Source organism: Macrotis lagotis, chromosome 2 (assembly GCF_037893015.1).
Source record: "Macrotis lagotis isolate mMagLag1 chromosome 2, bilby.v1.9.chrom.fasta, whole genome shotgun sequence".
Taxonomy (NCBI): domain Eukaryota; kingdom Metazoa; phylum Chordata; class Mammalia; order Peramelemorphia; family Peramelidae; genus Macrotis; species Macrotis lagotis.
In genome coordinates this window covers 288,134,799-288,160,458 of record NC_133659.1, presented here as the reverse complement: position 1 = coordinate 288,160,458, position 25,660 = coordinate 288,134,799, and the positions used below count along the sequence as shown (strand labels likewise).

At 49.5% G+C, this 25,660-nt stretch overlaps 3 protein-coding genes and 1 long non-coding RNA gene across 16 annotated transcripts in view; 1 reads left to right on the top strand and 3 right to left on the bottom strand.

Moving 5' to 3' along the window:
• Nucleotides 1-128: 128 nt before the first annotated feature.
• NDUFA4L2 (NDUFA4 mitochondrial complex associated like 2) lies at nucleotides 129-2,172 on the bottom strand. The gene is made up of 4 exons (XM_074226324.1): nucleotides 2,025-2,172; nucleotides 1,466-1,554; nucleotides 487-547; nucleotides 129-248 (listed from the first exon to the last, which is right to left on the bottom strand). The coding sequence occupies exons 1-4, from the start codon at nucleotides 2,079-2,081 to the stop codon at nucleotides 192-194; spliced, it is 264 nt and encodes an 87-aa protein (XP_074082425.1). The 5' UTR covers nucleotides 2,082-2,172; the 3' UTR covers nucleotides 129-191.
• On the top strand, nucleotides 1,021-11,172 carry LOC141515058 (uncharacterized). 2 transcript variants are annotated; one of them, XR_012476212.1, is made up of 3 exons: nucleotides 1,021-1,302; nucleotides 2,258-8,908; nucleotides 9,462-11,172. It is a non-coding gene; the product is annotated as an uncharacterized LOC141515058 (long non-coding RNA). The 2 variants fall into 2 exon arrangements; XR_012476211.1 differs by having other exon boundaries at nucleotides 1,021-1,500.
• STAC3 (SH3 and cysteine rich domain 3) lies at nucleotides 10,392-17,719 on the bottom strand. 4 transcript variants are annotated; one of them, XM_074226323.1, is made up of 13 exons: nucleotides 17,629-17,719; nucleotides 16,938-16,990; nucleotides 16,791-16,854; nucleotides 16,269-16,539; nucleotides 15,904-16,001; nucleotides 15,624-15,699; nucleotides 15,081-15,172; nucleotides 12,393-12,459; nucleotides 12,160-12,209; nucleotides 11,748-11,833; nucleotides 11,506-11,557; nucleotides 11,248-11,385; nucleotides 10,392-11,085 (listed from the first exon to the last, which is right to left on the bottom strand). In XM_074226323.1, exons 3-13 carry the CDS (start codon nucleotides 16,851-16,853, stop codon nucleotides 10,987-10,989), a joined length of 1,092 nt encoding a protein of 363 aa, XP_074082424.1. In that variant the 5' UTR covers nucleotide 16,854; nucleotides 16,938-16,990; nucleotides 17,629-17,719; the 3' UTR covers nucleotides 10,392-10,986. The 4 variants fall into 4 exon arrangements, with proteins under 4 accessions (XP_074082424.1, XP_074082423.1, XP_074082422.1 ...); XM_074226322.1 differs by lacking the exon at nucleotides 17,629-17,719 and having other exon boundaries at nucleotides 16,938-17,023; XM_074226321.1 differs by lacking the exon at nucleotides 16,938-16,990 and having other exon boundaries at nucleotides 10,393-11,085; nucleotides 17,629-17,716.
• A 1,293-nt stretch (nucleotides 17,720-19,012) lies between these two features.
• Nucleotides 19,013-25,660, bottom strand: part of R3HDM2 (R3H domain containing 2) — a 168,658-nt gene continuing 162,010 nt past the window's right edge. For 8 of the 9 annotated variants that reach the window (XM_074226310.1, XM_074226311.1, XM_074226312.1 and 5 more), the window contains 5 exons: nucleotides 24,135-24,313; nucleotides 23,392-23,536; nucleotides 22,411-22,508; nucleotides 21,986-22,070; nucleotides 19,896-21,042 (listed from right to left, as the gene is read on the bottom strand). In XM_074226310.1, the coding sequence (XP_074082411.1) occupies nucleotides 20,681-21,042; nucleotides 21,986-22,070; nucleotides 22,411-22,508; nucleotides 23,392-23,536; nucleotides 24,135-24,313 (869 nt within the window). In that variant the 3' untranslated portion in view covers nucleotides 19,896-20,680. Of the gene's footprint in view, nucleotides 19,098-19,895; nucleotides 21,043-21,985; nucleotides 22,071-22,410; nucleotides 22,509-23,391; nucleotides 23,537-24,134; nucleotides 24,314-25,660 lie in introns of those variants that run through there. The other variant, XM_074226319.1, reaches the window with a different exon arrangement.

Genomic DNA, 25,660 nt, shown 5'->3' with positions numbered 1-25,660 from the left:
CGGGCTCCCAACCCACACCCCGCTCTCCAGACGTCAGACGTGTGTGATGATGTTTATTGGCGTCGAGTCCCCCCCACCCCCCCACCCCGCTCTGCTGCCCCTCTCCGCCTCGGTCCAACTCCGCGCGGTCAAAGACCCTGGACCTCAGCCCACAGCAACAACCCCCGCCCCTCCCCCCACGTCCCCCCACTTTAGAAATCCGGCCGGTCCTTCTTCAGCTTCTTGTAGTCCATGGAGACTGCGAGGAACTGCGGGGAAGCGGGAGGGGCAGAAAGAGCCGTCACCCTGGGCCACCTCCCCACCTATCCCCCCCAGGCCTAAGCCCCAACCTGGCAGAATGGGGGCCTGGAACCCCAGCTCCAAGGGTAAAGGGAGGGAGGGGACGGGAGATGTGAACACTGATCGCCACACCTGGACAGGATGGAGCGCCTGGGGACTTTGGGGAGGGTCCTCGGGCCCGGGATGGGGAGAGGAGGTGGCCGTTACCTTGTACTGGTCATTGGGGCTCAGGCGATTCCAAGGCTCTGGGTTATTTTTTCTGTCCCAGCTGAGGAGGGGGGTGGGGTGGGGAAGAAGGGGCTGAGTAAATAAAGGGTCCCTTCTGCGAAAGCCCTGATCGCCCCCCCCCACCTTGCCTCAGGGTCTCCCCCTCCCAGGGGAGGGAGGGAGGGAGGGAGGGGTTGTTTTCCCTGACAGAGACTGATCTCCGGGGGTGGGAGGTTGGGGGGAGGGGAGGGGGCCCCACGTTAGAAGAAGCTGACGGAGCGGGCGACAGGCAGCCTGTCACCGCTGTCAACGTGGGGCTGGGAGCTGACAGCTCAGCCCCCCGGCCGCCCCCTCCTCCTGCTCGCTCAGGGCTACCTCTGCAAGCCCTTCACTTTCCGCGTTTGGCAGAACAGGGCAGGGGCGGGGGGGGGGGGCAGGTTACTGGAAAGAGATGGGGGGGCGCGGCAGGAGCTGTGGCCAAATTGGGGTGCAGTGGCGCAGGAGGAGAATCGGATGGGCCTGGGGGAGTTGAAGTGGAAACGTGAGGACTTCAGGGGCCGTCCTGAAGCTTGGGGGGGGGGGGCTGGAGTTGAGGCCGGGGCCAGGACACGGACTGGATCTGCCTCCAGCTGGCTTCCCAGAGTGAGGAAGGGTCCCATCCCCCGCGGCGGCAAGGCAGCCGCCAGACCTAACGCCGGGCCGCGGGCAGAGTGGCGTCGCCATGGCAACCGGGCCGGGAGCTCGGCGCGGTCACCCGGACCACCTGAGCTGGGCCCGAGGCTCCTCTGTCGGATGAAGTGGGCGGGGGAGAGCCAGGTTCGAGTCCTACAGTCTGAGGTCGGTGGGTGGGGCCGCTCTCCAAGGGGGTTGGGGGGAATCCTCACTATCTCCATCGCCCCTCGGGGAGTTCGCCCCCATTTCCCAGTCCAGACCCAAAGCTCCTTGGGTGGCGTCCTTCTCAGTTCCCTTAGGGCCTTACCTGACGTCTGGGCTGCGTAAGGCGAGTCTAAGCAGGTAAAGTGCGGCGCTGCCCATCCCCAGGCCAATGAAGCTGATTAGCGGGATAAGCTGGCGTGGGGGGGTTCGAATAGGATGAGGCATTAATGGGGGAGAAGTTTCCTCTCACCCTGGAGGAGACTCGGACCCCTCCTCCCTCTCTCCGAGGTTCCCTCAACTTCCCTCTATGCTGCCCCTCCCAAGAGCTCATTTCACAGAGAAGGGTTAATCGGTGCCTCCCCAGCCTTCTCATCAGGGATGGGGGGGGGGGGTGGAAAAGGGAGAGATTCCAGTGTCAGATTCCTTCTCTGGATCTCTTGATCCCGCATCTCTTCCCCTGTCAGTCTAGGCCCATTTCCTACAAACCCAGTAAGGCTAGGAGAAAAGGGGGGGGGCAGAACTGGGGATGGAAGAAACTAGGGAAGAAGGAGAGATCAAAAGGCGATGGGTATAGAACTCGGAGAACATTGGGCTAGAAGACAGGAATGAGGTACGAGAAGGAGGAAGGCAAACATGGGGCCCACGGAAGGAACGGGACTCACTCCGGGGTTTCTCTTGATCTGCCGGATGAAACGGTCCCAAAATTTGTTTTCCAACATGTTGCTTCTGTATTCTCCGCTCGTCGTCTTCTCCTCCTCCAGTTCCACTCTTCTTCTTCTCCTCCTGGTTTACCACCTCTCCCCCACCCCATTTGCCCAGGGCTCTGGGAGGGGTCAACTCAGCCCAGCCCTGAATTTGCCTCCACCTCTTACACTTCGCCTTCTCTCTCCTCCAGCGGCAGAACTGGGGAAGGACTTGGAAAAGGGTGTAGGGGCTGGCGTCTGGAATGGGATGCCACCTCTCATACTTTCCAGAACAAGACTACACCCCTGCCCTGCCTGAGCCAGGACGCTCACATTCTCAGCAATGGGGTAATAACTTTCTTGAACCCCCTTCCCCCTACAAACAGGCAGAACGCCAAAATATTCTTGAGTGTTAGGGCTTGAAAGAGGTTGGGGAGAGTGTGGAGCAGGAAATCCCTATTTTCGAGCCTGGAAAACCGAAACAAGGAGGTCGAATTGGGGTAGAGTAGATCAGTTGAGGATAGGATACAGGGATCTCCCAGTCAGCCCCAGCTTTGGACCACGTTCAACTGGATCAGATTTTTGACCTTCTTTATATCATGAACCCTTTCGACAATCGATTGAAACCCATACATCCCTTCTCAAAATAAGATTTAAAAAAATCCATAATCTGAAGAAAACACAAACTCAGTGAAAAAAGAAGATATAATTGTTTTCCCCTTCAAGTAAATCTTTCCAAGGACCCCCCCAAGTTTAGTGTCTCTTTGGGAGGGTTGGACCTTCAGAAATCAAACCGTTGGCCAAGGATTGCCCCCCCCCAAGAATAATTGGCAGGAGTGTGGATTGTATGACAAGACCCAGGACATCTACAACAGGACCCTAGACCTAGTCTGGAAAGGGCAAAGTAGAGGTGTCAGTGCCATTGAGGGGCTTAGAATTAAAGGCTGGGGAGAATCAGACTACCTTCTCCCCTCACCATCTCTTGGCTCCCCTTTTTAACTCCCATTAGATCACACTTGAGATCCAAGTCAGGGACATAGGGATGGGGAATCACCCCCACCCTTTCCATATTTTTTTAAATATTTTGTTTTTCCAGCTATTTGGTAGTTGTGCTTTTTTAATCATCCTCCCCCATTTAATAAACTAATTGGGCAGCAATATTGCCATCAGAGATGTGTAGGGAGACAGAAGGGCAATATCTTCCCCTCCCGACCCTCTTCCCTCTCCTAAAAACCTAGTTTCTGGCGAGTGGGGTCAGTTTGGGAGGCCTGGGAGTGGGAGTGGGGGAGCTCCCGCCTTTTTTTTTTCTTTTTTAGTCCCAGAAAGTACAGAAAACCCCAACACCTGTTGGGACCAGGACCTTGTCAGATTAAAGAAGTTTGACTCAGGAGAACCAACCTCAAATTCTAGTTTGGGCTTCTGGACCTGGGTTCTCACACATATCTGAAATCCAGGTGGACTTAGAGGTTCAGGTTCAGTTTAGAGATCATCTCTTGATCGGGGTGTTGGAATGAGGACTAGGGAAACAATGGATCCAGCAAGGAAACTATACAGTCCACACTCTCCTCTCCTGTAAAGAGGAGAGGGGAAAGGGGAAAGGCGAAAGGGGGAAAGGAACGGAAGTCATTCTAACCGAGAAGAAGGAAAAAGAAAACAAATAGAAGAAAGAGAACAGGATGACAGGAGCGGAAAGAACAGTGACAGAAGAATTCACACTAGAGATTAGAGAGTAGACACAAACAAAAAGGAAAACAGACAAGAACCAAGAAAGTCAGAGATATCTAAAAACATTAGCTTTGAAGGCCACCTGTGGGTAAGCAGTGGTGACAGGAGGTGTTTCTTGAGGGGAGTGGAAGGAAGAGCCTCTTTACTGCAGTCTTAACGTTTTGGGTGGATCCAGTGTTTGTTAGAAGTGGCCCCTCCCCCCACTGCCCTTGCAAGCACTGCCCGGAGACTTGGATGCAGACATTGCAAGCCAGGTCAATCCAAGGAAAGGGGGACATTGCCTTCACACAAGTAGGAAACCTCAGTCTGACTGGATTGGTTGCTAGGGATATTCTCCTAAATCAGAGACACACATTGGGAAGTGGTCCCTGTGCCTGTCCCCCACCAGGGATCATACTCCAAGTGGTTAGCAATGCCTTCTTCAATAATCACTTTTCCATTAGGATTCCAACCCTCCAAACCCCCATTAGCCCACCAGTGTCTGCTTCTTCTCACCATACACTACCTGCAACTCTACTGACAACTTCCTTCTTCTCCCTCCCACCCCCACCATTCCTGTCAATGACAGCAGCCTGGCTACTAGGTAATTAGGCTGAGGGGTCCGGTTCTCTCAGCCTCCTCCGAGGATAATGAGATAAAATGTCAGAGACACAGAGAACAAAGAGATGAGAGAGAGAGAGAGAGAGAGAGAGAGAGAGAGAGAGAGAGAGAGAGAGAGAATCTCTTTGCATCTGGGTCTCTGATTCCAATCTCCTTAAATAGGGGTGATGCATCCAAGGGTCTCTCAGATCAAACGCCACTGCCCCTTCCTCCAATTCTGGCTCTCCTTCACTCCCATTTCCTCCTCCTCCTCCTCCTCCTCCTCCTCCTCCTCCTTCTTCTTCTCCTCTCTCTCTCTCTCTCCTCACCCCCAACCCCCATGTCTGAGAAGAAAAAAAAATCAAACATCCTATTCTTGCTTCTGACACAGCTGGACTGCACATCTGGCTCTGGTATGCCCCACAGCTGGGGGAATTGAGGGAGTGCAGATGTGGGGAAGGAAAGAAAGTGACCCCAAAATGTGGATCTCATCTTTCCACTTCCCTTCCTATCACAGAAAAGGGGCTAAGAAAAAAAAATCTAGGCAAGCAGGACTCTTAAGCTTCAGAGGGAGGAAGATCACCATTTATTCAGGGGTAGATTATAATGAAACCAGAAGAATCCAGTCTACCCAAGTCTCCCTTCCTGCTTCCTATTTCTCAGTTGTTGAATTTGGGAAGCCCTTACACAATTTTTATTCTCGTGCTCTAGCTTTTGTTTTCCCCTATTCATTGCATCCTTCCTGGCTTTCCTCTTCCACCATCTTCCTTCCTGGTCACTCTGGACCCCTAAAGTGCTCAAGAGAAGATTCCTTATATTTCTGCAACGTTTTTCCCTCAACTTCTTTATCTTTTTCCTCCCCCCCTCCTTTTTCATTTTTCCATCATTCCCCATTTCTTTCTTTTTCTCTCCCTCTCCCCTATAGTTTCTGATTTTCTTTACCCATCTCTCTAGCTCTACCCTATTACCCCCCCCCCCCCATTTGTCTTTGTTTTTCCTTGACTGAGGCACTTTTCGCTTTTTCTTCTCTTGGTCTTTTTCTAGGTTTCTCTAGGTCTCTGTCGGCACCTAGACATGTTCTCTCTCTCCCTCCATCCTTTCCCTTCTCCAGCTATTTGCCAGTTCCTAGACTTCTTATTCTTCCTTCCCCTTCTCCTTTTTGCTTCTCTCTTCTCTTTTACCCCCCCCTTTTATTCCTATCTCTGACCCTGGGGCTTTTTCTTTCTCTGGCCCCAGGGCTAATAGCACCTCCTCCCCCTAGTTCCAGCACTGGGGGCGCAGGTTGCCAACTTAGGGATAAATCTTGGGTCCTGAGGAGTCATTAGTTGTGGATTAGCTGGTGAAACTGGGGTGGGGAGGGCTGTGCCCGGACGACTCAATACGCCTAATTAGCGCTGATTGGGGACTCTGTAATCCAGCCAGTCTTCCTCGATGTATATTAAAATGAGTTGGGTCCAGTGGGGAGGTCCTAAGGGTACTGGACTAAGCGTAGTGAGTCCCCATTCCAAGGTGTAGGTCTGAATCGCTCAGCATTAGGGAGTCTGTGCAGAGCAAAGCCTCAGAGCTCCACCTGCTGGGCTAGGGGGAAGCTGCCCTCCAGGGCGTTCCTTGGAACAGAAAAGGACCTTATCATGGTCCAGGGGGCTACAAGTTCTTGACAAGGACAAGAACAAGGACGCTTCAATTCATCACCCATCTCTGCTCATTTGGCGGGAGGAGGTAAGGGAGTGTGTGTGTGTGTGTGTGTGTGTGTGTGTGTGTGTGTTTGTGTGTGTGTTGGGGCTTGCCCTCAGGGGCAAACCTGGCAGAGCATTGAAGAGGCAGGGTTTAGAAATTGGGGCTTCCTGACCATTTGGATCTCGTGGCTAATACTGACCCCCACCAGTTCTAGAAAGTTCTGCCAAACTCGTCGGTAGGAAGAAAAAGAAGGTGGCCGGGCAGGGGGCATGTTGGGTGTGGATAGCAAGGGAGGTGAGGAGGTGACTATGGCCTTCACCTCCCCCCCTTCCATTTATGCCGCCCCCCACTTCGATTCCTCCCTCCAGGGTGCTATCCAAGGTCCTGGCATTTTTTTTTTTGCTCTCAAAACCTTCATTTTCCAAGTCCTCTAACCAACTGATCTTACCTTTCCTGTCTCTGCCCATCTGTCTCTGCCTCTCTTTCCCTCTTAGCCTACCCACCATTCCGACATTAGGACCCCGGGGTTGCAGCATTCCCAAGAACATCCTGGGGCCTTCTCCCCCAACCCACCCCCCTTCCTCTTCTCAGCCCCTGTATGGGCTCAGTTTTCCTCGCTGCAGCTGTAGGGAGGAGGTGGTGTCCGGGAAGGAAGACAAATCAGCATCTGCTCGAGAGTTGCTCCCCCCCACCTCCCGCCGTCCCCCTCTCCCTGACCCCCCTCTCCCGCTATTAAGGGAGCTGGGTCCCGAGGCTCCGAGATGTGCATTATTGCATCAGCCAGACTGGAGCGGAGACGGGGAGAGAGAGAGAGAGACAGAGACAAAGACATCCGCACCATCTGTTTATGCAAAGCGTTCTCCCGCTAGGGGACCCAGGCATCCCGGCCCGCGGTCCCAGCCCTCCTCCCCTTCGGCTCAGGGCATGAGGTCGTGAGCTCTATTCCCCTAGCCCTTGCTCCCCCTTCCCCGCACAGCACGTCTTTGATCCCCCCTAACTCCTTGGCCCCCCCTCCTGCGCCCCTGGTGAGGGTGGGGGGGTGTTGGTGGGGATGGGGATTTGTTGATGTGATTGGAGCGGACGCGGCTGTTTCTTCAATAATGGATGGAGATGATGGAGGCAGTGGAGCCGGGAGCCAGGCCGGGAGAGGAGAGAGGAATGGAAATGGGGAAGAGGAGGAAATAGGAGGGGGTCTCTCTCTCTCTCTCTCTCACACACACACACACACACACGTCACTGTCACACGGACACATACAGCGCGTCTCACACCCAGATACACACCCACGCACTGTCACCCAGACACAAACACACCCCGCATCTCTCATACACACACAGGCTCACACAACACACCGACAAAAGGGGACACACACACACACACACACACAGAGCAAGGCAGACACTAAGACGTGCTCTTATTCAGTGTTCGCCAGTCTTTCCCTCAGTTCCTCAAGCCAACCTTTCCTAGATCGCCGGGCAAATAGGCCCAGAGGGGGGCAGGTTGGGGCTCTCGAGGGATGGTGGCCTCGTTAGCGGTGTAATGAGGTCGTGGTGACACGAGGTGCCTCCGGCTGTTGACTCCACAGCTTCCTGCAGCCCCAGCTTAGCTCTAGGCTCCTGGGGGTCCCAGAGGGCCAAAGCCACATTTGGAGCTTCCCCTTTCTCCGAGGGCTCCAATCCCTTGAGTTTCTATCTTTTCGGGGGTTCCCTCTTCTTGAATAGTGGAGGGAGGAGGGAGTGAATTTATCCAGTGACCTGGTGTGGGAATAGGGCTTATCTTCAGACAGCATTGTGGTAGCTGCCCTCCGTAATGCAAATGGGCTAAGACCTGCAGGAACCCCTGGGTCCCTTCTGTGCCACAACCCCTCCGTCCTCCAAGCAGGACTTCTAGGGGAGCTGCTTCAATATGCAAATTGGGTTTATGCAAACGAAAGGAATCATCAGAGAGATTTAGGGAAAGGCCTAGAGTGGAGTAGGACTGGAATGGGAGGCAAGAACTGAGGAGTCAGCCCAATAGAAGGCTTTTTGGGTTGGTTTGGTTTTTTTTTTTTTTTTGCAAGGCAAATGGGTTTAAGTGGCTTGCCCAAGGCCACACAGCTAGGGAATTATTAAGTGTCTCGGATTTGAACCAGGTACTCCTGACTCCAGGGCCGGTGCTTTATCCACTGCGCCACCTAGCTGCCCCAAATAGAAGGCTTAAAGAGAGTTAGTCTAAGGGGGAGAAGCCTCGCAGGACCAAGGGAGTAAGGGTCCCAGGCCCAACTCCGATGCCTCTTTCTAGTCTCCAACGCTCCTGTTCAGTTCCCTAACTTTACCAAGTCTCACTTTCCCTTTTTCTTGTTGTGGGAGGGGGAAAATTGGAGCTCAGGGTTAAAATTATGTAATGTCGGAGCTGGAAAAGATTTTAGAGGTCATCTAAAATTTAATTTTCCAACTAAAGAAATAAAAGTACAATATCTTGTCTTGTTACCCAGCTGAGTCATAGGGCTGGGATTCGAACTCGAGTCCTGACTCCTAAATTCAGAGCCCTTTCCACCACAGAAAGGCACACTCTTTGTTTAGCTTAGATGGGAGGGCTGACTCCCGTTCATCAAGGGCCTAGAGGAGACACAATCTGCCCATCCAAACCCCAGCCTGTTTTCAATTCAGTCCGCTTCCTGGGCTAGACTTCTTGACCTTTGCTGGAGGCCGAATCATTCATCATAGCTTCAAGAAAGGGGGGTATTCTGGGAGGCCTGGGACACTAGCTCCACCTGTCCCTTCCTCACCTCCTGGTGATTCCTAGAGGAGGCTGGTTTCGCATTCCGATCCTGGAGCCCCAAGAGGATCGTAGCCCGGCAAGAAGAATCTGGTCGTGATCTGGGGTCAAAGTACTGTGTAACCAGGTAAGGGGGATCCCGCTCAATACACACGATCACTTTCCTCCTTCCTAGTTTCTACAGCTGACCCCGAGGACCTTACCCTCCCTCAAATAGACACCCGCACATTCCCACCCCCAAACCCCACCCCGTCTCCCAATCTGTATTCTCCCTACCCCCTCCCCTCCGCCTCTCGGGCCCTTTGCTTAATTTCCTATTAACTGCTGATAAATCCAATTAAACCTCCGCTCTAATTAGGGACAGCTGCCGGCTCCGAGGAGAGAAGCCCCCCCCCCCTCGGATGTGTGTAAACGGCGGGGGGCGAGAATGGAGAACAGCAGCCCTCCCGGGTTTCCCGACACCCCCACCCCCAGTATCGCAGCAAATGAGCCGGCAAATTGGTTTCGCTTCAGTGTTGGAAGGGGGTGGGAGATGTCTCTCCCCCCATCCCATTCTCCAGGACTTCCCTCGAGTCTGCTCAGACTCCCACTATATATTCTAGGCAGAGAAGGGACAAATTTGTGTGGAGGAGGGGGCTGGGAGCAGCAGGGGCCGATTCGATGTCCTTTCTACTTCCCAGGCCACCTCTCAAGACAGGAGTGCCTCCGGATAACGGAATGGGGAGCATCCTCTGGAGATGGGGCGCAGTGGGACAGAGCACAAGAGGACTGGACCCGACAGCGCCACCCTCCAGCCTCACTCTTCGGACTTAACAGAGAAGTGGCAACCTTTCTCAAGACGTTTGCCCTTGGTTCTTCTCCCTCCAGTGTGAGCGGACGAATTAATTGCAGAGGACTTTTAGACTGGCCCCCACACTCGTGTCTATTGAGCCTTGCCCCACTTTCATTTATGGATGGGAAAGGACTCCCTACATGTCCCAGGGTCTCCTCCTCCTCCTGCAGCCCAGCTGAGCCTCCTCCTCCTCCTTCCTCACCACCAGCAGCAGATGGTGCCCAGGCTCCCGCTGCCAACCCTGCCAAGCAATGCCAACCTCAGGCCTAACAGAGGCTGGACAGAAAAGGAGTCTTAGACAAACCCACACCTTTTTAGGGCTGAGACTCCCCCACCCACACTCTGAAGCCTACCTCCCTATTCTCTCTCCAGCCATTCCTAGGCCCAAATTAAAATTCCTACCTCTTTATGCTCTCCCTCCCGTTACCTTCCCAGTCCCAGCCACCTGCCGCTGTGACCCGGCCTGAAGCATTTGCATATTTGCATATGCAAATCATAACATTTGCATACGGCACGCCGCGGGAGGAAGGGCCGGACGGGGAGGCTGCGCTCCGGCTCGCAGCCCTCCGCCCCCTCCCAACTCCGCCCTTCACCTTCAACAGCCCCGGGCCAGGCTCGGCGCACCCTCGGGACGCGTGGACAGTTGCTATGGAAACGCCCTCCCCCGTGGGTGCCCCCCGCCCGGCCACCTTCCAGGTGTGTGTGGGGTCCCTTAACTGCGAGGCCCCGACCCCCATCCTTCTGCCCAATCCCTCCCAAAGCGCGCCGCCTTCACCCCAGATGTCGCCACTCCTCCCCTGCCCTCCCGGGGCCTGTCACCCAGGAGAGAACTGGGACATCGTGGCTGGTCACTCGTTTTTTCTATTTTCAAATTTATTTTTTTAAGCTGCCAGTTTTAATTTTTTAAGTGTTTTTCATTGATTTAATGGATTCCATGTGTTTACAACAACTTCATTTCCTGTCCCTCTTGCAGGCAAGTCTTGTAACAAAGATTTTTAAAAAAAAGAAAATAAAAGACCCTAAATTTAAAGAAAACTTCCAACCCGTTCCCCACAAAGCTGAATGAGCTAAGGGCTCCGCTTACAATGAGCCTCCTTACCCAGGCCTAAAGGTGGCCTGTCCCGCAGGAAGAAGCAGAGGAGTGATTTGTTGGGGGAGGGCCCCCCACACGCCCAGTCCTGCAAGTCTCACACTAGGGAGTTTAAGGGGGAACCAGCCCTCTTAGAATACAGCCCCAGCTGGAATCGAGCTGCCTACCTGCGCCCCTCCCACCACGCAGCCCAAAGTGGAGGAGGTGCTCTCCCCTCCACAGAAGGTAAGCTTCTTGAGGGCCTGAATAAAATGATCCTGGATTGCCTGGGACACCTGCGCCCCTAAATTTCCTCCAGGAAGTCCGTGGGAAACAGCCCCACCTTTCGACCAGTGTAGACTTTGACATAGCCCCCGGCTTCATCCCCTTTCTGCACCACGATCTGGAGGAGGAGGGGACAGAGAAGGGGATCAGGCCAGGGGGTTAGAAAAAGGGACCAGAAACTTCCAGGGTCAGGATTCCCAGGGGCTCCCAAACTGCCAGGGTATGGGCTAAGGCCACTGGTGGAGAAGGGACAGACAGTGGCTGGATCAAGGAAGGTCACCTGGTCCTTCTTGAGAGTTATCTGCCCAATTTCTCGATTTCCCACAAAGGATCTAGTCACCCGATGCACACGCTCACCAGCCTTGACTCGAATGATGAAATTTTGGGGGAAAAATCCAATCTTCTCCCCAATTTTACCCTGAGGGGGAAAATAAGCATTGGGGAGGAAGAGGATAAGAAGCTTTAGAAAGGGTAGGGTGGGGCAGGTCTTCATCCACACCCCACAACAACTCCAGCCTCCCCGTATCCCCTCTCTCACCCGCCACCACTCCTCATTAGAGTCATCGATGACTGTGATCTTCTCTCCAGGTCTAGAATAGACCAGAAAAGTTGTCAGAGAAGGGAGTACTCCACTTAAGTACATAGCACCCATAGAAGGTCATTCTTTTGTCCTCCATTCCAAGATTACACTGTGCAGATGTGTGGAAGGATGACTGAACCCCTCAGCTCCCCTCCTCCCTTGCATATAAATGTTTTCTTTCTCCCCTCCTTTGTCCTCACGGGAAGTCCAGATCATCCTTTTCCAAAGCCTTGAACCGATAAAGGGCCACAAAGTAGTGAGACTGCTGGAATCCAGGCTGCTTGTTCTAGGGAAGGATAGAATAGAAGGAGGTAATGAACTTTAATCCTATCGAAGCCAGACCTTTCTTAATATAAATGATAAGGGCTCCAACCCAGGGAAGTTCCCCAACAAAGCCATTAACATTTAAACTCAGCACCAAACTGTAGTTTTGGAGTTGTGTGTGTGGTGGGGAGTCAGGGCAACATATAAGTAGGGATAATTAGGGGGTAGTCCCATCAGAGCTAGTGGGCATGGACCAATCATTATGGATGGGGTGGAAGAGTTGAGGGGTGAGAGAATACTTGGAAGGAAAGCAGCACCAGTTGAGAAAAGATGGAGAAAAATCCTTACTTTATCCTCAGCTGTCTTTTTGTCAGTCTTCTTGTCTCCCTCTGGATTTCCTGGAGTTGGGGACAGATACCTTGAATCCAGGATAGCATCACCCTTCCAACTTTACTGCCAACTTAAGTGTCTCTTCTAGCTCTTCTGAGATGCCCCTTTGTTACCTACACCAACAACCTGGTTCAAAGTTATTAACCTGTCCACAATCAATGCATTCCTATGGGAGAGAGGGTTTTACTCACCAGCTTGAGGTTTTCCTTCCTCAGTTTTGGGGGCTTCTGGCTCCTCTTCCATCATGGCTGCTAGGGGCTAAAGGAAAAGAGCCCCTGAGTTAAGGAGTAGGAGAGGGGAATCAGAGCCTTCCCTTTGTCCTATAGCCCAGGTTTGGGGGCAATTAAAAAGTCATACAGTGCAATTTCCTATCCAATGCAAAAATTTCCTCTATATCCTTGACAGAATATTCAATATCTCTATTTCCAATTCATTAAAAAAATGTGAATAGGTTCTAATTGTTGAATCAAAATCTCCTTCCTTGCAATTCCCCTAAAACAGAGAACATACATTCTTATCACTTTTTTCATCTATTTGCTTGAATTTTTGCTTCATAGTATAAAAATGTTAGCTTCTGGAGGGCAGAAACCTTGTCATTTCCTATTTTTGTATCACCAGGAGACATCAGGTATTTGGCATTCATTAATAAAAGTCTGATGAACTGAAATGGCTATTACTGCTATTGTTCTACTCTCCAAGCTGATCCAAGGGGCAGACCTGGGAGGAACCAAGTCAGATGGCCACTGAAAGAGCTGTGCATCTTCATCTTCACCCTGGTCATTTGTGCCCTGCCTCTGAGCAAGTTAAGTTCCCCTTTCACCTTTCTCTGAGAACTGTAATCCAATCATTCCCATCACAGCCTCTGGAAAGGGTACTAGTGGCCTGCCCAGTTGTTCCATTTGCCAGTTTTGTGACTTCCAGAACCATAACTCCCTTTGCTGACCACTCTCCCCTAATTGTATTGTCATCTTGACTAGAATATAAACTACACGAGGGCCAGGACTGCTTCAATTTTATATTGTCCATAGCCCAGGGTCTGGAATATTGAAAAAAATAAATGCTTGTCATTCCTCCGTGATTCTGGTTCTGTCTTCTGGAACTCTGAAGAACAAGTCCAGCTTCCAAATGTGAAGTGATTATACTAGGCCTTGTCCTTTCTGAACAATTGTTCCTCATATGAAATGGCTTCAAGTCCCTTTCATAATAATCTTGATGAGCATTTCTATAGCACTGTGTGCACAGGACTCTTATTCTCAAAACAACCATGTGAGGTAGGGGCTGTTATTCCCTTTTACAGATGAGAAAACTGAGCTTGGGAGGTAAGTGATTTGCCGGAGGAGCACCCTGTTTGAGGCAGGATTTGAACTTAGGCCTCCCAGGTCCAATTCACTGTACCACCTAGTTTCTACTTGGCTCAACTAGGGTCTAATAAAAAGTTTTTCTTTTCTCTCCTTTTTAATAATGCTTTTTAAAAAAAATTTTTGCAAGGCAAATGGGGTTAAGTGGCTTGCCCAAGGCCACACAGCTAGGTAATTATTAAGTGTCTGAGGTTTTCTCTCCTTTTTAAAGGAAACCTTCAAATGAGGCAAAATTTTGGGTGGGCAATGGGATTAAGGGACTTGCCCAAGATCACATAGCTAGTGAATATTAAATGTCTGAAGCCAGATTTGAACTCCTGATTCCAAGGTCGGTATATACTATCCACTGTGCCACCTAGCTGTCTCCAAAGGAGGCAAAATGTAAAGAAATAGGACCAAGGGAATGTCAGAGGTAACCAAAGGTCCATTTGTTCCTTTTAGGTTTCATCTGGCTAGTTTCTGCCTTTCTATTTAGTCCTAAAAGGTATTTCTTCCAATGGGCACTCCTCAATCGTAACTCTGTCAGCTACTGTATTAGCCATCCCTCCCTGCTTCAAGTCATACACAAACTTGATAAACATGTTGTTCAAGGCAAGGTTTAAGCCACTGAACACTTCACAGAGGAGCAAATACTTTTCAGAGTATTCTGCAATGCTTTGCTGGAGTCAAGGCACAACCAACATTTTCCTCATTATGAGTCCAGTGGCTTTACCAGGTAATGAAACAAGGATGGTTTAGCAGGAATAAATTTCCCACTTTCTAAAAGCACCCTACCTGATAATTACAGTGTCTAATCACTATTGCTTCTCCCCAAGAGAAGTAGTTATAGTCCCTCACAGGGTAAGGAATAATCGGAAGGATCTAGGATAGCTTGAGTTCAAATTTATCTCAGACACTTAGTTGGGTGGCCCTGAACCAGTCTTAAACTTTGCTTGCCTCTGTTTTTTCCATCTTTAAAACTGGGGTGGTAATACTATCACAGACTTCCTAGGAATGTTGTGGGGTTAAAACGAGATATTTGTAAAGACTTTGACAAACCTTAAAGTGTTGTAGAAATGATAGCTGTTGGGCATGGCACAGTGGACAGAGCACTGGCCCTGGAGTTAGGAGTACCTGAGTTCAAATCTGGCCTCAGACACTTAATAATTACCTAATCATGTGGCCTCGGGCAAGCCACTTAACCCCATTGCCTAGTAAAAACTTAAAAAAAAAAAGATAGCTGTCATTACTATTATTATTAGTTTTTCCTAAGGAATGATAATATTAGGGGTGGCTAGGTGGCTCAGTGAATAGAGCACCGGCCTTGGAGTCATGAGTACCTGGGTTCAAATCCGACCTCAGTTAATAATTACCTAGCCCTGTGGCCTTGGGCAAGCCACTTAAACCCATTGCCTTGAAAAAAATCTTAAAAAAAAAAAAAAGGAATGATGATATTCCAAAGGACAACCTTTGATTGTCTCAAGAAAGACTCTAAGGGTGGGGGTGGGGGGTTTCAAACAGCAAGGGGCAGAAGAGGCTCACACTCTTCTTGTCAGCTTGTCCCTTCTTCCGCTCTTTGTTTGCCATGATCACTCCAGTTCGAAGTGTCTCAAAAACAGGGTCATTTCGGTTGGCTGGAAATAAAGGAAAACGTTATCGACAAGAAGAAAAGACTTACAAGACAGGGTCCTACTTTGTAAATGATAGTAACATTTGTGGACAACAGTGAGAAAGAACAGGGTCTGAAAATCTAATAAGAGAATAGAAAAAGAAGCCCTATGTTCTACTTAGAATTCAGGGAGACAAGCCTAGAAGCACAGGGCTGGTAGCCAAGATGGGGTGAATTGCTTCCAAGAGTCTACAAGCTGGAGTGGCTAAAAATTTTGGGATGAGAATAAAACCAATGTGTCTAGAAGTCAGGCACCGAGAGACTCCAAAGTCTTAAGCTGCAGTCTCCTGAGTCAGGAGAGGTGCAGTCATGGTGATCAAGAGGCTTCCAGGTTGCAGAGATGGTCAATCCCTAGGCACAGCCCCCAATCACAACTCCCACAACTCAGCTTGGATGAAGGAATGAAGGAAACTTACAAAGTGGGTCCTTGACACAGGCATACTGCTGGTCACTATAAAGTGGAGAACTGTAAGCGCGGCGGAAACCAGGGGGCTGTGGGAGAGGTAGGAAGGAGAATGAGACAAGGAGCCAGTGTTCAAGACCCAAGAGCCCCATCTCAGCAACCAGTTTTCCTCCTCATCCTAGAAGAATGGGCCTGGGGAAGCAACTACAGGAATGAATGAGGGTAACTTATGAAGCATTCATCCAAGGTCCTCAACATTACCCTCCACCCCCATGATCCCAGACCTAACTCACAATCTTGCCAAAGCATCTCTGCATCTCCACAAAGGACTGGCAGTGTTCATGGATACTGGTTTTGCAGTTCTTACATCGTAGCCCAAATTTGTTGTTAACTTGGTAGAGGGAAAGAATATTGGGTGAGATCATGAAACCTTTCTCTACTCCACTGCCACACATTTCCTAGTGACTCTCTTCTTTCATTTCTTAGACTTACAACCTATGCAGGCTTCTCTAACTATACTCATCCACAGTCACCACCTTCAACTAAATTTGTGCAGTACTGATCTCTCTCTCTCTCTCTCTCTCTCCCCCAGACCTTTGAACCCACAGTCCTACGATGCTCTCTATACATCCCATCTTCCTCCATTTCTCAGACTCACGAACAATCATTCTGGCACAGACATCACAGAATTTGGGCTTCTTAAAGAAATGATCTTTGAACTTGTGGGGCTTGTCATTGACAGGTTTAGGAGGTTCAGGGGGTGGCTCCTTCTCTTCTTCCTCCTCTTCCTCCTCTTCCTCCTCATAGATGTAGTAGATGGGCCCCCCTTGAGCCCCTACAGCCTCCCCATTGGCCTGGGGCTCAGAGGGGAGCTCCATCTCCTTTCTTTCTACAGTCTCCTTCCTGAATAAATGCTTCAGCCTCTGTAGCTAGAGAGGAGCAGAGGGAAGGTTCAGACAGAAGTTTCACTTAGGCTAAAAGCATCTGGAAAATGTACTGGGTCAAGGGACAGGATATTGCCCACAGGGGAGACAGAGTGAGGCAGAAGGGGAAGCTGTACCTTAAACGATTTAAAACTAAGATGAGCCCCATAGCCCCTGGTTCTATAACCATTTTCCCCAGAAAATTATAGCATGCCCTCCCAGCTATCAAAAGTTCTTTATCAGAGGGTCAAACTCACCCCACTCTTTGGTGTTTCTCCTGTGAAGGATTTGGGGGTATCCAGAACCTCCTTTTCTGTCATCCTGCAAAGGTGGGGATCCCACTGTAAATTCTTCATTTTTCCTTGCCTCCCCTCCCCCTCCCTTTCTTATTCCTAGGGACTCACCTTGTAAGGTAGTACAAATAAAGCTTTGGGAAGAGAACTGCAGGGCTCTTAAGCTGAGATACACAAAAAGAGGGTCTCTATTACCCTATTCCAGAATGAGAAACTAAACAAAGGAGCCTTAACGAGGAAACTCCAAAAAAGGGCCCAGATTGGAAGGTGACAAGAGGAAGGCTTACAGAAGATACCTACACAAAGACTATCTCCATTCCCTTGTAGAAGTTCCATCAAGACTGACTTCTCATTTTTGGGAGGGTTGGAGACCCCTAGAGGCTATCTTTTCTTCAAAGTTTGGAGGCAGTTATATAAGCCCATATAACCTTTCCATGGATTCCTTTCTTCCCCTCCCTCAAATTGTCACTTTGGAATAGAGGTACAGGATTCTAACTCTCCTCATCTCTGGCTTCCTGTTCCTCTCCAAGCCTGGGGGGTGACTACTTCCATGTTAGGCCTGTCCCAGCCTGCCTTGGGGGGTGGCTATTTTTAAGTTTTCAGTGTAATATGACCTCCCTTCTCTACTATTCTATTCCCTAGACATTAATTCCCCAACCTTTCCTGATCCCAAACCTTTCTTTAGGGGAAAAATGATGGAACAGGTCTACCCCAAACTACTTAACAGCCAAGTGAATTGGTTAAGGGGGGTCGGAGCCCAAGTAGCCATGGTCTTGAGAACAAGTAGGAAAAGGCAACTTACGTTTGGGATTTCCTATGTCAGTCCACAGCCAGTGGAGGAAAGGTGCCAGGTTAGGCAGCTTGGTGGCAGCGGTGGTGGATGAGAATGGAAAAGGCAGGCGCTGTCCTCTTGCCTAGGGGGCTTTATGCCCCCAAAATACCCGTGGTGCTCACGTCTCCCCAGCTGGTGTATGCAGACCTAGCCTCTCCCTTCAGCGTCACAGCTTAAGTGACAGGGCTAGAGGAAAGTGGACAGCTGACAACACAGCTGACACAGAGAAATTGGAAACTAAAAGGCCTGGGGCATTTTGGACCCTGCCCTCCCTCCCTCAAATCTCTTCAACCACAACTGGTTGAGATAACAGCTGCCTGTCCCCACTCCTTCACCTAGGTTCAGTAAATTAGTAGCTACATGCTTACAGGGGGACCATTCAGCTCATGTTTTGTGTCCCTTTAGGGGAGATATTGGAAGGTTGATTGTAGTCAAGAAAGGCCACAACCTGCCTCTCTTCCACTGTGAAAGTTAGATACTATCTCATCTCAGTCATTTCTAGACTCACCCTTAGAAACCATAGGCTAACGGCTTTAAACTCCACCTATTTATATCATCCTTCCCCAAGTCTTTGTAGGGCACCTATTACTTTGAATAGACCAAGTACGGCTTTTTGTCCTTTTATGAACACTTCAGACAGATGTAACTCTAGGCTGAGAACTGGGGAGGGGGATAGAGAAAGACAATTCAAGGTACTGCAGGGTTATTTCTCAATGAGACTCAGTGGCCTCTTCCTTATCCCTGGTGAGGGAAAAGGGATAGCTTACCTCTCTTGTAAATGACTGGATAATCTAATGTGGTCCCCTTTCTTGAATCATCTCAGGACATTCCCCTTAAACTCCCCCTCCTACTATGCTGTTAGGAGACTAAATGTGATTGGCTCATTGAAAGTTGTCTGGGATCCACAGGTGGAAAGGAAACTAAGAATATCAACAATCCAATGACCAGACAAAGGGGTGGGGAGGAGGGAAGATGTCTACCTGATTACAACAGACAGCAATGGAAAGATGGTTTCAGCTATCTAGGAAAATGTCATCATAACCCATATATCACTAGACCTCCATCTCCTGCTCCTGCCATGAGAGACAAGACTACTCTAAGGGCAAGACTGTCCTCCCATTCTCCTCTGATGATTCTCTACATTCTAATTTCCTCCCACCCCACACTGGACGCCCCAGAAGGTAGACTTAATAGGACTGATTCCAGGATAACATATTGCTAAAACTGGAAGAGACCTGAAAGGTCATTTAGTTTGACCCCTCACTTTACATTTGAGGTCACTGATACCCAGAGACTTTGTGACTTGCCCAAGGTCCCTCACATAGTAACATGATTCCAACCTAAAGCCTCTGACTTCAAATCCAGGGCTCTTTCCACAGCACCAAGTCATCTCTCTTCTATTAGTTTGGGTGGGGGTATAGCTTGATGGGGAGATGCTCCTACCACGGTAGAGAACAAGTTGTTAATGACAACATATTCCAACACATCCAAATATCAAGACCCTCTAACTGCTGAATTAGACTGTGGGAAGAGTCAGGAAATCCCCCACTAGAGAAGCTTAGCATGATGACAGCTATCCAGGCCCAAGTCAAATTCCCAGGTTCTTTAGCCCATTTCTGCTTCCTCCTCCATGGGATCCAATGGGGTCAAAGATCACCACCAAGTTTCTGGGCAGTGAGATTTTGTGTTGGCTGGACTTGAAGGTGGATCTATTTCTAGGCATCTAGGTTCTTAGACATCTTAGAACTGAGGGCCACCTGAAGATATTGAAATTTACTGAAAGGCACAAGGGTCAAAAAATAGGGGTACAGCATAGGGCTAATTTGTTAGGTATGAGTTTTCTATTTCTTCTGTAGGTGGGTGAGGGGTTGCTGAGACTATCCTGGCTGACTGAGGGGAATCAAAATGCCTCCCGTTCTGTAGGTGCACCTTTTATTTCAGGGAATGTTTATTCCTCTATCACCTGTCAGCACAGAATTAAAAAAGGCTTCAGGGGGAAAGTAGAAGATAGGGATGAGACAGTAACTCAATTGTGTTTATATCCTCATACCTGCCCCATCAGGCCCTGAAGCAGAAGGTTCAGCCACCTTTAGGAACAGGTGGAGGATTGAGGGGAGACTGAAGAGGATGGCAGGATGACATCCATCTGGAAGGCAGCCCCACTCCACTCTATCCCAAATCCTTCCCTGCAACCCCCTCCCAAGGGCAGGAACAGAGAAACCAGGACTGACGTCCAGTGACAGATGATTTTTTTTTTATATTTAAAAACAAAACAAAAATAAAATAAAACCCCCCAAACAACCCCCCAAAACAAACAAAAAAAATCCCAGATTAAATAAAATTTACAGTGAACATACCCAGCAAACATCTGTATGTGCAATTAAATACTGTGTCTGTTACTGCGGCACGAACCTCAAACAAACAATATACAAGTGTTCTGGGGGGTTGGGGTGGATAGAGAAGGGATAGGCACAGGTTTTAACTCATGGGATAGAGGAGACAAGATGGGGGGAAGTGAAAGGAGGGGGAAAATCAATTTATTTTTTTCTTAATTCTGTCCATATAAATATATTCATAAAGACCAAAAAGAGGAAGAGGAGATGAGGTGGCAGGGAAGGGGAGGAATGGGGGAGTGTAGGACCCCTCATACCACCCTCCCCAAAATGAAAGAAATGCACTGGGGGCCAGGATGGGGGAAAATAGGATGTCCAAAAAAGGAAGGAGAGGGAGGCAGAGAAGAGAGGAGCCACCCAGAGAGGGAAAAGGTGGCTAAGAAAACCCCAGACTGAGTCTCGTGTGTGTGTGTGTGTGTGTGTGTGTGTGTGTGTGTGTGTGTGTGTGTCTGTGTACGTACACATATGTATGTATATGTCTGTGTCTGCCTGTCTCACTGTCTCTATGGCTCAATCTCCCTAGCTCTGTGCAGGTTCCCAAGTCTGTCTGAAACATCATCTCCGTCTGTGCTTTTTCTGTATCCCTTGCCCACGCCACCCTGCGGTGCTGGCCTCTTCCCTTCCTCTGCCTATTGGGAGCTGGCCCGCTCCAGGATCCTCAGATCATAGTTCTTTTTGGCCACTCGAAGTTTGAAGCGACTCACGGAGTTGTTGAGGCGGAGGGAGGCATTCTGGGCCGCCAGGGGGCTGGGGAACACAGCCACGATGGTATATAAGGCAGCGAGGTCTGTGTGCCGGCCATTCTCGGCAGTCCCGTTGTTGTCCCCCCCGACCCCCCCACTGTTCCCGCCCCCGCCGCCTGGCAGCCCCTGAGCATCCTTGAGCCACTGGATCTTGGCGCCGGACATGGCGAGCTGCGTGAAGAGTTTGTCGGCCTCTGTGCGGGTGATGCCCTCAGGGAGATCTGTCACCTCCAACACCCGCCCCAGGACTGGAAGGGGGAGAGAGGATGTGGCTGTGAGGGGCGGAGGGGGCAGGAGGTGGGGACTGGACAGTGTCCTGGCAGAAAAGGATCCAACTGACCAAGTCCATATATACTGTTCCCAGAGGCCCCACCTCCCCCCATGTTTAATCCCACCCAACCTCCCTAACTGCCCTCCCACCCTCACTTCATCCTCTCTCCCCCCAGCCTTTGACGTAGGACAGCAAAAACAAATTAAAAAAAAAAACTCAAATTAACCTTTTCCATGTGTGGGACAAAAGTATCATCAAGATCAACTAGTTATGAACTGGTCTGGGGACCTATGCCTTTCCTTGGGTGAACCCTGTCTTGAAGGAAGCTTAAGTATACTAGCATTTTTTTTAAATTTATTTATGACAATCTGTAGCTATTTAGAGTAGAGAAAGACAGTCTATACATGTCAACATACACTAGCTATTCTTACAGATGATATTAACAGATAGGCTTTCAACCTTTAATCTGCTGGACAGAATAATCCCTGCCTTGTTTTCAAAAGATTTTTCTTCCCATCACCTTGGATGCTTGGTTCACTTCACAAATCTGCCAAACTGCTCCAAGTGGGGAAATCAGGACCTAAATCCTGAAAGATCTTATATGCCTCAAAGGAAGGGTAGGGGGAATGCCCCATTGATTTTTCTCCACCTCCAATCTCCTCACTATCCAAAAGTGTGGGCAGGGTTGTACTTCAGAAGGTTTGCTTGTTTTGTTTTGTTTTTTTGCTAACATTAGCCATGGCCAATACCACCACCTTTCCTGGCAGCTGGGGCAGCTAGGTAAAGAGGGCAACCAAGACATTCCAGCTCTCTTCTGACTCCCCCTTGACCCAGGCCCCTCCCACATCCCTTGCTCCTGGAGTCTATTCATCCTCATTGCATTCACAAGGGTAGGCCTCTCCCAGCATACAGACACTCACCAACATCTGCAGTCCCCAGGTCGGTGGAGGCAGATTTGAGTGCTTGTCTCTTCCCTCGATTTCCATGCTTCATTCCAGTCTGTCCCTTCAATAGTAAAAAGTCAATTTACATTTCAGGTAAATAGTTGCTTCTTCACCCTCCCAGTGTTTTCAGGGGCACTGAAAGGGGTCAAAGGAATAGCACCCAACTCTGATGATGTTTCATGAACCCTAGCAGTTGGTCAAACTGGCCAAGAAGTAATTCCTGAGAAGCAGAAGATTAGACTACATAGTACATAAGTGATGATTCTTCAAGGCCGTTCAAAGCCACCCAAACCATTCCAAATTGTCACTCTTGACCACAGAGCCAAGTTGGTAGAGGCTGGTAACTAGGAGCATCAAGGACCATAGAAGTGGAAATGCATAGGGCAGAGCAGCATACTGACCTGGTGTGCTGTGTAAGTTGACTGGCCATGGAGCAGAGGAGGACAGATGGACAGATTGTACTGTAATGGCTGGCCCAGGAGGGAGTAGCGCCCATCACCTGGAAAGGGGGAAAAGCAAGTTTTCTGGAAACTTAAAGGAGAGAGATGTCACATACAGTGGCTTCCCAGGGGAGTCAAAGCATCTGGACAAAGTAGGTGCCAGAATTACTGATTCCACTGGAGCCTGAGTTTTGGAGCTAGCCCTTCCCACCAGATTCTCTCTGCTCTCAGTGGTATTCTACAGAGAATCTATGGTAACTAAGATTAAATCAGCTGGCTCTACACAGTCAGAATTCTCTTTATTGGTGTGGAGGGTGGGGTGGGGGTGGGGAGATAAAAGAACCTGGGAAAGAAATTGAGCTGCAAAAGGGACATGGTCAATCCCCTTTGTGTCCTTTCCCTTATATAGACTCTTTGTGGGGTGTTCTAGTCAATGTGGGTCAGAATGGTAGTCTTAGAATTGAGGGGCTTAATGGTTCTCACATCCCCAGGGAAAATGTAGTTTTTTGTTATTCCTAAGCCCACTAGGCTTCCTTATTCCATCTCCAGCCTATGATCCCATAGGACATGTTGATAACTGGGCTCTGAATCACTAAAGGAACTTCTAAGGTGAGTCAAATGGAACAGAGGGAGAAAGTAAAGAGGAAGAGAAACCCTAGGCCCAGTTAAATTCTAGGCCTACCATGTGGCTGCTATTAACATAGGATAAAAGATAGAAGGGATCTCAGTTTACTGCCTTCATTTTAGAGATAAGAAAACCAAGGTACAAAGAATAGGTGACTTGCCCAAAGTCCTATAGGTGGTAAGAAGCAATGCCAAGATTCAGCCCCCTTCCTCAGGCTCCAAACTCAATGCTTTTTACACTAATACTGCCTCCTCCCTTATACCCTATGAAGAGGGCGAAATGAGAGCTGAAATTAGTCACCCTGTTCCTGTCCTTACCCTGGGCAGGGCCAACAGGTCGGGGAAACTGTGTGAGGACAGGAAGAGGGCTGAGTCCTGTGCAGACGCTGCTGAGGCTGGTGACGGGAGATGGGGTGGGGGACTGAGTGGGAGATGTGATAGGGCTATTCATCTGTGTGTTGGCCTGTAGGGGAAAGAAAAGCATGTCACACACTGGTCAAATATCAAACCCTGTTCCTAGGACTGAATCAAACCATTTCCAGGGAGGCCTTCCTATCCAATCCCACCCATCCAAGTCTGAATATGATTCTACTCTACAACTCCTGAGTGTATTCAAGCAATCCATTTACACTTGTTGATAGAGATTTAAAGTTATAAACTGTTCTTATGAAAACATTTTAGTTGAATTGGCCATAGATTCATATAATTAAGTCACCTAATCCAAACTTTTTATTTTGGAATGAAGAAACTGAGGTCCAGAGAGGCTAAGTGATTGGCTTAAGTTATACAGACAGCATGGAGCAATACAGCAGGGATCTGAATCCAGGACCTATGACTCCAAATTCATTCTCTTATACTGAGCTGGGCTCAGCATAAGATGTCATTTCATCATAGAAACAATGTTAAAATATACAGCTGATCAAAAGGTCACACCAGGGTTTTGTGCTTTTATGCCCGGGCTCCCTAGTTGCCCCCAGGTGGCAATGGATCCCCACAGAGCTGGCTACTCTCAATGCCTCAGATGCACCCCCCCTCGCTGTGAGACTGGGCTAGGTACTCACCTGGGGGTTGTTCTCAGGGCTGTATAGGTCTCCTGGCTTCTGCCCCCGCTGGTCCATGCTATAGTATTTACAGTGACTCCACTGAACCATAGATGGGGTCTGTGGGGTCTGGGAACCATTGGGAACACTGGGGACATTCAGTTGCATGACCACCACACCTGGTCCAGATGGGGACACTCCTGAGATGAGGAAATGGATTACTGAGCACCAGCCCTCAGTTGGCCTTTGACAAAGCCAGCTAAGAGAGCTATCCACCAGCCCAGGGGCCTGCATATACTACTCTGCCAGAGATGTAAGATGCTGCTGACAGTTTCTGAGTCTGCCTTTCTTCTAGATGCTCAACTTGTTCTGGAAGTCAGGGCTAATGAGGAGCAGCAAAGTGTTAGGAGTGTCTGAGACTTCAATGGGCAGCAGGAGACTAGGATGGGAGACACTGTCAGGGTCTTGAGGAACCATGAAAACATCCAAAGACATCAGCTAGAAAGAATTCTTCCCACTCTGAACTTCCAGATGCTTTGGTATTTTGCACTATAGTCATCTACTATTGCTATTTGACTGGAAACGCACTAAAGACACTCCTTGTTTTGTAGATCCTACAGCACCTAACAAAAGTGCCCTGCTCAAAAAGGGCATCTGTTGATGGGTTAGTGGTCTCGGGGAATAGCAGAGAGGTTGAACACCTATGTCTTTCTCAACTCAGGTTGGTTTTGGTTGGGTTTTTTTTTTTTAATAAAGATGGAATCTCAAACAGCTCCAGGGTTTTATCATCTCAAGGGGGGGGGGGCGGAGATGGAGGGGGAGGAAAGAGTTAATACAGTGAGGAGGAAGAACGGTCCATAATTCCTCTTGTGGCTGAAGCCTGAAAGAGGGGAGGGGATATCTGACAGACAGGCCCTGCTGACTTGGATGGCAAAAGGATCTCCAGGAGCCAAACCTAGCAGGAGACTGCCAGGGGTGAAGGCTTGTCCCTGACTGCTCACCCAGCTTCCTCTGGCATGACAGATACACGTGTGTGTGTGTGTGTGTGTGTGTGTGTGTGTGTTGTTTCACCCACGCTCCCGGGAGGGGGGATAAAAAGAGAGTAAAAAGGAGCTCTAAGCCTGCTATTATCATGGCTCGGTGCTCTGGGGCCTGCTGGTGCTTTTGCCATCACATCTTTCTCCATGACGGAGACTGTGGAAGTCTCTGCCCGGGGCACTGTCATGCTGTGAAGGGAATGTGATCGTTTCTTGGGTAGTTTTAACTAAACAGAGAGGAAAGGGAACGGGGGGGGGGGGGGCAAGCAGAAAGGTTCAGGAGCTGCAGCAATGAAGATCCATTACACCTTTACCCTCCTGGGTTCCCCTAAACAAACAACTGCTCAGTGATGGATCTGTGTCTCCCCTAGATTCCTGTTCGATTTCAAGGGGGCAATTTGTGATGAACTGAAATTGCCTCATGTGGTACATTTAATGACCGCCCCCTTGCCACAGTAGCTTTAAGTATTTCACATCCCACTTTAAACTCTCTTTCCCCCATCCCCTACC

Excerpts from the sequence above, each read along its gene's own strand:
- STAC3 (XM_074226320.1), bottom strand. The coding sequence starts at position 16,889 with ATGAAGAATTTACAGTGGGATCCCCACCTTTGCAGGATGACAGAAAAG. Across the intron at positions 15,700-15,903 it reads AGAGATGCTTTGGCAAGATT|CCCCCTGGTTTCCGCCGCGC; the intron begins GTGAGTTAGGTC and ends CCTCTCCCACAG. Across the intron at positions 12,210-12,392 it reads GGAAGGAAAACCTCAAGCTG|GAAATCCAGAGGGAGACAAG; the intron begins GTGAGTAAAACC and ends CCCCAACTCCAG.
- NDUFA4L2 (XM_074226324.1), bottom strand. The coding sequence starts at position 2,081 with ATGTTGGAAAACAAATTTTGGGACCGTTTCATCCGGCAGATCAAGAGA. Across the intron at positions 1,555-2,024 it reads AGATCAAGAGAAACCCCGGA|CTTATCCCGCTAATCAGCTT; the intron begins GTGAGTCCCGTT and ends CCCCCACGCCAG. Across the intron at positions 548-1,465 it reads TTACGCAGCCCAGACGTCAG|CTGGGACAGAAAAAATAACC; the intron begins GTAAGGCCCTAA and ends CCCCCTCCTCAG.